At 38.5% G+C, this 13,135-nt stretch overlaps 1 protein-coding gene across 3 annotated transcripts in view; it reads right to left on the reverse strand.

Annotated features, from left to right (window-relative positions):
- Window positions 1-13,135, reverse strand: part of GRAMD1C (GRAM domain containing 1C) — a 111,300-nt gene that overhangs the window by 89,581 nt on the left and 8,584 nt on the right. The window contains exon 3 of one of the 3 annotated variants that reach the window (XM_078352140.1): window positions 1,191-1,423. The exons of the other annotated variants lie outside the window; for them this stretch is intronic. Coding sequence (XP_078208266.1) covers window positions 1,191-1,205 — 15 coding nt within the window. The 5' untranslated portion in view covers window positions 1,206-1,423. The remainder of the gene's footprint in view (window positions 1-1,190; window positions 1,424-13,135) is intronic. 3 annotated transcript variants of the gene reach the window in all.

Consider the following 13,135-nt stretch of genomic DNA (forward strand, 5'->3'; position numbering starts at 1 on the left):
GGGACCCCAAAAGGGTAGAACACTTAGGAGAGTACAATACCTGCCTGGGAAAGCTACAGGCACCACTATGCAACTGCAACTCATGACAGAAGTGATGGGGGCCGCACCTAGCAAAATCATGGAGGCAGGGCTGCCTGAGGCCCAAGTTCCATACCAACGAGACACTTCCTTTAAAAAATTCACCCTTTTGCAATGTACAAGTCAGTAATTTTGGTACACTCACAAAACTGTGCAATCATCACCACTATTTAATTCCAGAAAACTTTTATCATGCCAAAAAGAAACCCTATACCCATTAGCAGTTACTCTCCATTTCCCCCTCCCCAGGTCCTAACAACAGGAATCCACTTTCTATCTCTATGGATTTGCTAATTCTGGACATTTCATATTAAGGGAACAAACACAAAGGGCCACAATAGTGCATCAATGATATACACTATCACTCAGCATTATGTGGGTATTCAAGGTTCATCTGTGCTGCAGCACGAATCATTACTTCACTCCTGCTTATGGATGAATAATATTTCATTATATATACTACATTTTATCTATGTATTCAGCATTTGATGAATGTTTGGATTGTTTCTACTTTTTGCTTATTATGAATAATGCTGTTATGAATATTCATGTAAAAATGTTTATGTGAACATGTTTAAATTTTCTGGGGTATATACCTAAGAGAAGAATTGCTGAGTCATATAGTAACTCTGTCTAACATTTTCAGGAAGTGCCAAACTATTTTCCAAAATGCCTGTACCGTTTTACATTCCCACCAGCAATGTATGAGAGTTTTAACTTCTCCACATCCTCACCAAATCTAATGTCTTTCTTATTACAGGCATCTGAATGGGTGTAAAATGGCATTACCATTGTACTATTGATTTCATTTACCTCATAACTATTGATGTTAGACATGTTTTCATGTATTTGTTGGGTATTTGTATGCCTCTGGAGAAATGTCTATTCATGTTTTGGTCATTTTTAATTGGTTTATTTACCTTTTTATTATTGAGCTGTAAGAATTCTTTGTAGATTCTAGTTCAGCTCCTTATCCAATATTTGATATGCAGTTATTTTCTCATTCTGTGGGTGATCTTTTCATTTTCTTAATGAACTCCTTGAAGCATAGAAATTTAAATTTTTTATTTTTTAGAAATGGGGTCTCACAGGCTGGGTGCAGTGGCTCTCACCTGTAATCCCAGCATTTTGGGAGGTCAAGGCAGATGGATCACTTGAGGTTGGGAGTTCGAGACCAGCCTTGACCAACATGAAGAAGCCCTGTCTCTACTAAAAATACAAAATTAGCCAGGCGTGGTGGTGCATGCCTGTAATCCCAGTTACTTGAGAGGCTGAGGCAGGAGAATCACTTGAATCCAGGAAGTGGAGGTTGTGGTGAGCCGAGATCATACCATTGCACTCCAGCCTGGGAAACAAGAGCAAAACTCTGTCTCAAAAAAAGAAAGAAAGAAAGAAAAACAAAGTGGGTCTCACTTTGTTGCCCAGAATGGAGGGCAGTGGCTATCCAAAGGCACAATCATAGCACAATGCAGTATCAAACTCCTGGCCTCAAGAGAACTCCCACCTCAGCCTCCTAAGTAGCTGGGAAGACAGGCACACACCACCAAACATGGCTCTAATTTATATGAGGTCCAATTTATCTATTTTTTTTGTCACTGAGATTTTCATGTCATATCTAAGAAACTATTGCCTAATCCAAGGTTCATGAAGATTCATACCTATGTTTTCTTCTAAGAGTTTTAGTTCTAGCTCTTACACATAGGTCTATGATAAATTTCAAGCTGATTCTTATATATGGTGTGAAGTAAGGGTCCAAATTCATTCCTTCGCATGTGTATATCTAGTTGTATCATTTGTGGAATATTCTTTCCCTCATTAAATTGTTTTGACACTCAAAAATCAATTGATCATAAATTTAAAGGTTTATTTTTGAACTCTCAATTCTATTCCATCAATACATAAGTGTATTTTTATGCCAATCTACACTATCTTGATTATTGTAGCTTTGTAGTAATCCTTGAAATTTGGAAGTGTGCATCTTCCAACTTCATTCTTTTTCCTTCTTTTTTTTTTTTTAAAGATGGGGTTTCACCCTGATGGTCAGGCTGGTCTTGAACTTCTGACCTCAGGTGATCTACCCACCTCAGCCTCCCAAAGTTCTAGGATTACAGGTGTGAGCCACCACGCCCGGCTAACTTCATTCTTTCTCAAGATGATTTTCACTATTCTGGGTTCTTTGTATATCCACAGGAGCTTGAGTACTGCTTGTCCATTTCTACAAAAAAAGCCCATTTGAATTCTGATAGGACAGTGTTGAATCTGTAGTTTAGTCTGAGGAGTATTGCCATCATTAACATTAAGCCTCCCAATTCATGAATATGGGATGTCTTTCCAATTATTGTCTTTTTAAACGTCTTTCAATAAAGTTTTGTTGTTTTTGGTGTATAAGTATTACACACATTTTGTTAAATTTATTCCTATTTTGGCCGGGTGTGGTGGCTCACACCTGTAATACCAGCACTTTGGAAGGGCAAGGCAGATGGATCACAAGGTCAGGAGTTAAAGCAGGATGACCAACATGGTGAAACCCGTCTCTACTAAAAATACAAAAGTTAGCTGGGCATGGTGGCACATGCCTGTAATCAGAGCTACTTAGGAGGCTGAGGCAGGAGAATTACTTGAACCCAGGAGACAGGTTGCAGTGAGCCAAGACTGTACCACCGCACTCCAGTCTGGGTGATAGAGTAAGACTCCATCTAAAAAAAAAAATTATTCCTATTTCATTCATTTGATACCACTGTAAATGGAATTGTTTTCTTAATTTCATGTTAAGGATATTCACTGCTAGTGTATAGAATTATAATTAGTTTTGGTTTTAGAATCAAGGTAATACTGGCCTTACAGAATAGTCTGGAAAGTGTTGCCTCCTTTTCTGCTTTTTTGAAAGAGTTTTTGAAGGATTTGGCAGAATATACCAATAAAGCCATCTGGTCCTGAGCTTTTCTTTGTGAAAAGTTAGTTGCTGTTGTTGTCATTTTGGTTTGGGGGGGTAAAAAAAAAGAAGAAGAAAAAAACATTTTTGGTTTTGGGGATTGAGGGTTTCTTTGGTTTTTGTTTTGTCACTAATTCAATCTCTTTCTTTGTCATAGGTCTATTAAGATTTTCTCTTTCTTCTTGAGTCTGTTTCAGTAATTTGTGTATTTTGTGGAAATCTGCCTAGTTCATCTAGGTTCTCTAAGGTATTTCAGATGCATATTAAACCCTAGTAACATCAACTGTCCTGGAACATTACCAAAACAGACCATATACTCAGCCGTACCTCAGCAAATTTAAGAGAACTGAAACCATACAATGTGTATTTTCTGACTATAATGAAATCAAACTAGAAATCAGTAATAGAAAAATAGCTCAAAATCTCCAAACACTTGGAAACTAAACAGCACACTTATAGATAATCCATCTAGAGTCAAAAGTCAAAAAAAGTCTCAAGGGAAATAAAATAACACATCGAACTGATTAAAATTAAAATATTGGCTGCACGTGGGGCTCATGCCTGTAATCCCAGCACTTTGGGAGGCTAAGGCAGGTGGATCACAAGGTCAGGAGTTTGAGACCATCCTGGCCAACGTGGTGAAACCCCGTATCTACTAAAAAAAAAAAAAAAAAATAGCTGAACATGGTGGCACGTGTCTGTAGTCTCAGCTACTTAGGAGGCTGAGGCAGGTGAATCACTTGAACCAGGGAGGCAGAGGTTGCAGTGAGCTGAGATGAAAGAGAGTGAGACTCCCTCTCAAAAAAAAAACAAAAAAAAAGAAGAAGAAAGAAAATTAAAATTTTAATCTAATATATCAAAATTTGTGGGACACAGCTAAAAATGAAAGAGAAATTTATAGCACTAAATGCCCACATTAAAAAAAAAAAAGGAAAAGTCTAAAATAAATAATCTAAGCATCTAACTCAGGAACCTAGAAAAGAAAGAGTAAAATAAACCCAAAACAAGCAAAAGTAAATAAAAAAGAGCAGAAATTGGTGAAACTAAAACAAAAACAATGGAGAATATCAATAAACATAGAGCTGATTCTTTTTTTTTTTTTTGAGAAAAGTCTCACTCCATCACCCAGGCTGGAGTGCACTGGTGCAATCTTGGTTCACCACAGCCTCCCGAGTAGCTGAGACTACAGGCACACACCACCACACCCAGCGAATTTTTGTATTTTTAGTAGAGACAAGCTTTTACCATGATGTCCAGGCTGGTCTCAAACTCCTGACCTCGTGATCTGCTCACCTCAGCCTCCCAAACTGCTGGGATTACAGGCGTGAGCCACCACGCCTGACAAAGAGCTGATTCTTCAAACATAATAAAATTGATAAAACTACTAGCAAGACTGACAAAAAAGAGAGAAGACACAAACTACCAATATCAGGAATAAAACAGGGGTCAGCACTGATGACCCTACAGAACTCAAAAGGAAATAACAAAATACTATAAAGAACTCTACACATGTAATGAGGCCAGGCACAGTGTCTCACACCTGTAATCCCAGCATTTTCGGAAGCCAGTGTGGGTGGACACAAGGTCAGGAGATCAAGACCATCCTGCCAACATGGTGAAACTCCATCTCTACTAAAATACAAAAAATTAGCTAGGCATGGCATGCACCTGTAGTCCCAGCTACTCAGGAGGCTGAGGCAGGGGAATCACTTGAACCTGGGAGGCAGGAGTTGCAGTGAGCCAAGATCACACCACTACACTCCAGCTTGGTGACAGATTAAGACTCCATCTCAAAAAAAAAAAAAAAAATAGCTGGGATTACAGGTACATGCCTATAATCCTCAGCTACTTGAAAGGCTGAGGAAGGAGAATCACTTGAACCTGGGAGACAGAGGCTGCAGTGAGCTGAGATCAAGCCACTGTACTCCAGCCTGGACTCCATCTCAAAAAACAATCAAACAAACTAAAGAACTCTACACATGTAAATATGACAACTTAGAAAAAATAGATTATCAAAAAAACACAAACTACCACAAGTCACTACATAGAAAACACATAATCTGAACAGATCTACAAATTAAGGAACTTAAGTTCACAATTTAAAATTTCCCAAGAAAGAAATCTCCAGGCCCAGATAGTTTTACTGGAGAATTCTACAAAACACTTAAAACATTAATTCTATACAATCTCTTCAAAAAATAGAACAGAAGGGAGCACTTCCCAATTCATTTTATGAAGCTAGTATTATCCCGATACCAAACCAGATAAAGACATTACAAAAAATTGAAAATTACAGAATGTATATAGACATAAAAATCCTTAACAAAATATTACCAAATACAATTCAGCCATAAATTAAAATAATTATATAACATGACCAAGTGGAGTTTATTCCAGCATCCAAGGTGGTTCACTATTCAAAAATCAATCAGTGTAACCCAGCATATTAACATGCTTTTAAATATTATCACAATTTTATCACTTGATATAGGAATAATATTTAACAAAATTCAGCTTCCATTTGCGATAAAAACTCTTTAAAAAATAGGAATACAGACTGGGTGCGGTGGCTCACACCTGTAATCCCAGCACTTTGGGAGGCCAAAGTGGGCAGACCACCTGAGGTCAGTAGTTCAAGACCAGCCTGGCCAACTTGGTGAAACCCTGTCTCTACTAAAAAACACAAAAATTTCGTCATCTTCATAGCTTCTATCACTACCTGACACAGTGCCTGTTTATTTATTTACATGCTGTCCAGCTCCAATCCTGTTGTCAACTCCAGGGTGGTAGAGAGGCTGTCCTATTCACTTAGAATATTCAGGTGCATAGAAGACACTCAACTCAATAAATAAATAAGACCATTCCTTTTTAAATTCATGTATATCTACCTTTGCCAGTTATTTATTTATTTATTTTTGAGACAAAGCCTCACTCTGTTGCCAAGGCTGGAGTGTAGTGGTGCGATCTCGGCTCACTGCAACCTCCACCTCCCAGGTTCAAGCAATTCTTGTGCCTCAGCCTCCTGAGTAGCTAGGATTACAGGCACCTGCCACCACACCCAACTAATTTTTGTATTTTTAGTAGAGATGGAGTTTCACCACATTGGCAAGGCTGGTCTCAAACTCCTGACCTCAGGTGATTCACCTGCCTCAGCCTCCCAACATGCTGGGATTATAGGCGTAAACCACAGCATCCAGCTGCCACTTTTAAGATAATAATGTCTCTGTTCACATATTCTTCAATTTATCCTGTGAGAAGCTCATTGCAATTCCTGATTATGAAGCCCTTCATCTTGAGTGAAAATTGTTTATGCACATTCTCTTTGAATATTGCCTCTTGCTCATTCTCTGTGTTCATCTTCTAAATCTGCTACAAGATTCAAAATGAACTTCTCTACTATTCCCTTTACATCTTAAATTGTTCTCTTTCACACTTTCTCTCTTTATCTCTCAGTGATAAAATCTGAGGGATTTCCTGACGCATATATATCTTTCAGTTTACAGATCTCTCTTTAGTTGCCATTTCCCAAGCCCACTGCATTCTTTTTTTTTTTTTTTCTTAGACAGAGTGTCACTCTGTCGCCCAGGCTGGAGTGCAGTGGTGCAATCTCAGCTCACTGCAACTTCCTGCCCCCAGGGTTCAAGTGATTCTCCTGCCTCAGCCTCCTGAGTAGCTGGGACTAAAGGCGCCTGCTACTGCACCCTGCTAGCATTCTTTAATTACTATTATTTCAGTGACCATATTTTTCATTTCTAGAGTTGTATTTGATTTTTTTCAAATCTGCCTGGTGTATTTGAAAATTTCCTATCCATTTATAATACTTTTAATTTCTTCTATTGTCTTTACAATATTATATAACTTTTATAGTCTTTATTTGGTATAATAGTTATATTATCTGAAGTTTTGGAGGCTTAAATATGCTGTTCATTGAATCTCTTTCTGCTCACTTATAGAGAGCACTAAATCCAAGCCCCAAAACTTCATGAGAGATGGACCACAGTTAGAGATGGATTATAGTTATATATTCTCAGGAGAAACTACCCCCACTCCCACCCTAAGCCCGGGCTTAGACAGACAGGCTTCCTTATCTTCAACCTGTGAATGTAGCGGATATTTTTCCTAGTATGTATTTCACAGAGGGGTTAACTCTTCAAGAGCCTGGCTTTATAAAGAGTTCTCAGTTCCAACTCATACAAGTTCAATGTGTTATCTCCTATCTCCTATCACAGCATGGCCATTGAAGCTCAGCAAATTCCTCAGGGCAACCTCAGCGTTAGCTCACGTGCTTACAACTCTGGTAATCAGTTCCTTCTTTTTGTTTAAAGCCCGTAAGCATATTTCCCTTGCTGTTTCATGAGCCAAGACATGCGTTATTAAAAAAAATGTTTGAAACATTTTATCCAGCATTGCTAGGTACCTTTAGCAGAAGAGCATTTAAATTAAATAGTTCCCTTCCCATATTGCCATAAGGGCTGGTTTTTATTCCTCTATAATGAAACCTACAAATTTTAAAAGATACCTAAGTTTATCAAACAGTATCTAAGTATACTTAAATTTTTTTCAAATTGGAAAAAATGTTTTTATAATCCAACATACATTAAAAAATGAGTTTATTCTTTTTTATCAGCCACCAAAGTAAAAATCAGAAATATCCTTTATAAGCTTGAATAAGTGCAAGACATGTTGTTGTGGAGAACAACATGATCACAGGAAACCTATTCTCCCAAGTTGCCAAAGTATGTTACAAACATACTAATTAATTCTCTTGGGATTTTTTAAAATAGCACAACACCAATTAATCCTTACTATGCATATATAAATCAGGTTTGTGGCAAAAAAAAAAAAATCAGTTTTATCCCCCACTTATAAGTAGGAAAATTTACCTGGAAATAAAGTGACTATGATAAGTTAATGATAAAGTACAGAATGGGTCAGGAGTGGTGGTATGCACCTGTCATCTCAGTGACTCAGGAAGCTGAAGCATGAGAATCGCTTGAGCCCAGGAGGTGGAGGTTGCAGTGAGCCAAGATCATGCCACTGCACTCCAGCCTGGATGATAGAGTGAGACTGTGTCTCAAAAAAAAAAGAAAAATACATAAATAAAATTTTTAAAGTACAGAATAAAAACTTCAGATTTTTTGTACAGTTAAAAAAAAAAAACTTGGCCAGGCACGGCAGTTCAAGGCCTGCAATCCCAGCACTTTGGGAGGTTGTCCTGGATAGATCACCTGAGGTCAGGAGTTCGAGACCAGCCTGGCTCACATGGTAAAACCCCGTCTCTACTAAAAATACAAAAATTAAGGCTCAGTTGATGGCACGCACCTGTAGTCCCAGGTACTTGGAAGGCTGAGGCAGGAGAATTACTTGAACCCAGGAGGTGGAGATTGCAGTGAGCTGAGATCACAGCACTGTACTCCAGCCTGGGCAATAGAATGATACTGTGTCTCAGGAAAGAAAAGGAAGAAGGAAAGAAGGAAAGAAAGAAAGAAAGAAAGAAAGAAAGAAAGAAAGAAAGAAAGAAAGAAAGAAAGAAAGAAAGAAAGAAAGAAAGGAGGGAGGGAGGGAGGGAGGGAGGGAGGGAGGGAGGGAGGGAGGGAGGGAAGGAAGGAAGGAAGGAAAGAAAGAAAAGAGAGAGAAAGAAAGAAAGAAAGAAAGAGAAAGAAAGAAAGAGAGAAAAAGAGAGAGAGAAAGAGAGAGAGAGGGAGGGAGGGAGGGAGGGAGGAAGGAGGGGAAGGAAGGAAGGAGAAAAGAAGGAAGGAAGGAAGGAAAGAAGGAAAGAAAGAAAACGACTATTATCTAGAAAAATTCAAATATAAATATTTTCTATTAAAACATAAGTATAATAGTTATTATTTGCATATATGTAGTTAATGCTTGAAAATCTGTTTTTTATTCTTAAAATATCTTAAAACAAACAAAAAAATGAAATAGTCAATTCAAACTCTATTTTTTAAAATTCTCCTACTCCACCTTTTTTTCTACTTGCCTTCCTAAATCAAAGACCTGAGGAATCTGAGATCTCATATCTTCTTTATGCATAGTTTTCAAGATTTTCAAATAAACAATTATTCAAAGAAGAATGCACAAAGGACCCCTGAGCAAACTTAATTTCAGTTATGCATTCCAGAAAACTTTATAAATCCCTCCACTTTAAAAATACAATGATTAGCTAAATCTGCTATTAAAGAAGTATGTACAGTTGACAAATATTTTTAAAGAACTTAAGATTAATAAAATATATCAAAGCACAAAAGAATACTTAATATTAACTACCTTATCCAAAGCACTATTACTTCTATTAAAAAATCCCAGGTAAGTATGTCATCTTCTGAACACACAGAATGAATAATCTCAAAGGCTGTTTTCTACTCCCCATAGTTGCTCTCTCTATCTCACTAAAAGAAGTTGCACTGAATAAACGCATCTGCTGCTGATCTTTGTCTGCCCTGCCTCTGGGATCTTAATCCACATGGAATATACCATTACTCTAGCCAAGAAGAAAGTAAGTGTTTTGTTTCTAGTGTTTTTGTTTGTTTGTTTGTTTTACCTTTGCTATATATTTTTTACTAAGCTAATGGGCAAAGCATAAATATTTGCCATTAACTTTATTTTAAATTTTGTTTCATCATTTCACATAATTTTTCTTGTTTCATTAGGGTTTAAAAGGTAATAATAAAACTCATTTCCCACATACTAGAATTAAATATTTTATTTTATTTTTTTTGAGACAGTATCTCTCTGTCACCTAGGCTGGAGTGCAGTGGCATGATCACAGCTCACTGTAACCTCGAATCCTGGACTCAAACAATCCTCCCACATCAGCCTCCCAAGAGACTGGGACCTCAGGTGCAAGCCACCACAGCCAGCTAATTTTTATTTTGTTTTGTTGAGACGGGGGTCTCATTATGTTGCTCAGGTTAATCTCAAACTCCTGGCCCTCAAGTCATCCTCCCACCTTGGCCTCCCAAAGTGTTGGGATTATAAACATGAGCCATGATGCCTGGACCAATATTTTTTAAAAAATAAAACAAATACAACTAAGATTCCTATCTTTATACTACAGAATTTAAATAGAAAATCTGAAGCCATTAATCTCACTATCAATAGCCATGGAGAATGAATCCTACTTTAAATCAGTCTTACTGTCAGAAAGGCACTTATTAGCCAACCTGTTAAAGAGTATGAGTTACTACAGACTCGAGACAGACCAGTGTTGTCATACCGTGACCCGATCCCTAATTTTACAGGGGAGGTAACTGACGTGAGACAGGTAATACAACATACTTAGGATCACCACCCACTGAAATCACCGGAAGCGGAGCACAGGCTCTGTTCCAGGTGTTCTGTTCCCAGTCTCCAATGTATTCAACTGTATCGTGCTGCCCTCTAAATTCACTACTGTGGAACAACTGACTGAGCCAGGCTATAACATATGAATTATTCCACATGAGTGAGCTTCTCGGATCCCTGTAGCTTGACTCTTTAAATACCAATACTTTTTAAAGTTCTCATTTTTTTTTGCTAGGAACCTCTCTAAAGTGAAAAAGCACAACTCCAGATTCCTTAGCTATTCCAGTTTCACGGCTCTGACATCGCTATTTGCTTCAATACCAGGTCATGTGCCTTATGAATACATTCCTGTTATGCTACATGACCTCCTCGTGTTTTGTTTTCTTTTTGTTGTTTGTTTGTTTTGGAGATGGGGTCTTGCTATATTGCCCAGGATGTATTCAAACTCCTGGGCTCAAGTGATCCCCCTTCCTCAGGCCTCCTGAGCATCTGGGACTACAGGCATATGCGACAATGCCTGGCTTGTCTTTCTTGTGTTAATTTTAGACCCCTCGGTGAACTCCCCATCATATTGGTTTTGCTTCACTACCTACTTTATTTGGGGGAGAATGAAGCAAAGAAAACGGCAACATGGTGGAGTCATGGTAGATGCTGATGGATTGTAAATGACAGAGAAAAAATGAATTATTTATTGTCCAGACTTTTAGAACATCATTTCTACTGGCTACAGCACCATTTAGAGTCAACTTAGCTGCACAGGTCTTTGGCCTCCATGTGAAAAGGTCCAGGTTTCATTGCACATGCCACGCTTTGAGGTTAGTCTTAACCTTGAACTTTAATATCAATTAATTTTGAATGCTTTTCTTTCCTAAGCGATAATGGCATGGTTTCATATGTTACACTTTGGACAGACTGAGTTTTAAAAATGCAATTATTTTTCCTTTCATGCCTCTTGTAATGTTTTGAACAAACTTGAATGATGAGAGAGAATAAAAGAGATATCAGTAAAAAAATTTAAAAAATTTTTAAAGAGGTTCAGGTTCTTCACTTAATTTTTGAGTTTCTGCTACCATTTCTTGCTGGTATCTATGTGTTATTATAAACTAGTTCCCCCACCTTCAATATTCTATTCATTTTATTTACGCTTATAAAAATATAGCAAAAATATATTAAAGAAACACCAGATAAAGATTTGAGGATCTCTTCTATCACCAGATATATTAGCATGAACCCTGACTTACCTATGAGGGGTCTTTTGTTTTGTTTTTGTTTGCTTCTGAGTTGTGGATGGTTCGGGCTTCTGGGCAACGGACCCATAGAGAAGCCTGTAAAACTGGGCTGGGTGTGGTGGCTCACGGCCTGTCATGGTGGTTCACACCTGTAATACCAGTACTCTGGGAGGCCAAGATGGGTGGATCACGAGGTCAGGAGTTCAAGACCAGCCTGGCCAAGATGGTGATCATCTCTACTAAAAAAATAAATAAGTAAATAAATAAATAAAAATTAGCCAGGTGTGGTGGCCTGTAATCCCACCTACTCAGGAGGCTGAGGCAGGAGAATCACTTGAACCCAGGAAGTGGAGGTTGCAGTGAGCCAAGATTGTGCCACTACACTCCAGCCTGGGTGACAGCAAGACTCCGTCTCAACTAAAAAAAAAAAAAAAAAAAAAAAAAAAAAAGGCTGGCCTGGTACAGTGGCTCACGCCAGTAATCACAGCACTTTGGGAAGCCAAGGTGGGTGGATTATGAGGTCAGGAGCTCGAGACCAGTCTGGCCACCATAGTGAAACCCCATTTCTATTAAAATACAAAAATTAGCCAGGTGTGGTGGCACAGGCCTGTAGTCCCAGCTATTTGGGAGGCTGAGGCAGGAGAATCATTTGAACCTGGGAGCAGAGGTTGCTGTGAGCTGAGACTGCACCATTGCACTCCAGCCTGGGTGACAGAGTGAGGACTCTCTCTCACAAAAAAAAAAAAGTCTGCATACTTCTTTCTCTTTTTTTTTTAATTGAGATGGAGTTTTGCTCGTTGCCCAGGCTAGAGTGCAATGGCACGATCTTGGCTCACCTCAACCTCTGCCTCCTGTGTTTAAGCGATTCTCCTGCCTCAGCCCCAAGTAGCTGGGATTACAGGCATGCACCACCATGCCTGGTGTATTTTTAGTAGAGACGGGGTTTCTCTGTGTTGGTCAGGCTGGTCTGAAACTCAAGTGATCTGCCTGCCTCGGCCTCCCAAAGTGCTGGGATTACAGGCAGGAGCCACCATGCCTGGCCACTGTACGTCTCTTTAGGTCTATTCTATGGGAATTCATATACAATGTCCTTAAAGTGTTTGCAATCAGCTTATGGACGCAAACTGATTCAAAGTAAACCTCTGACACTAAATCAGTGCTTCTCAAACTTTAATGTAAATGTAAATTACCTAGAAACCTTGTGATAAATGAAGATTGTGATCTAGTGAGTCAGATGTTGGGTTGCTGCCAAGATTCTGTATTGCTGTCAGGTGATGATAAATCTGCTGGCCCCCACACCACACTTTTAGTAGCAAGGATCTACAACACATTCCTTTTTTTCTCTCCTATTTCTAAATTCTCTCATTCCTTTGTTTTTTCCTTTTCTTGCATTACTCTTTTTCCTGCTTTAAGTCTGTCAATAGTAACCACAGTAAGTATTTAGCGCTGTAGTAGTCCTTAAACCAATGAAGGTTCCCCAATCTACAATGTAAGCTACGAAAAAAAAAACAGCGCAGAAAGGTCATAATACTACAATAGTCATAAATCTTTCTAAATGTGACCAAAAATAATAAAGTCAACACAGATGACATTATTTTTAGGATGT

This window comes from Callithrix jacchus, chromosome 15, assembly GCF_049354715.1.
Source record: "Callithrix jacchus isolate 240 chromosome 15, calJac240_pri, whole genome shotgun sequence".
In the NCBI taxonomy this organism is placed as follows: domain Eukaryota; kingdom Metazoa; phylum Chordata; class Mammalia; order Primates; family Cebidae; genus Callithrix; species Callithrix jacchus.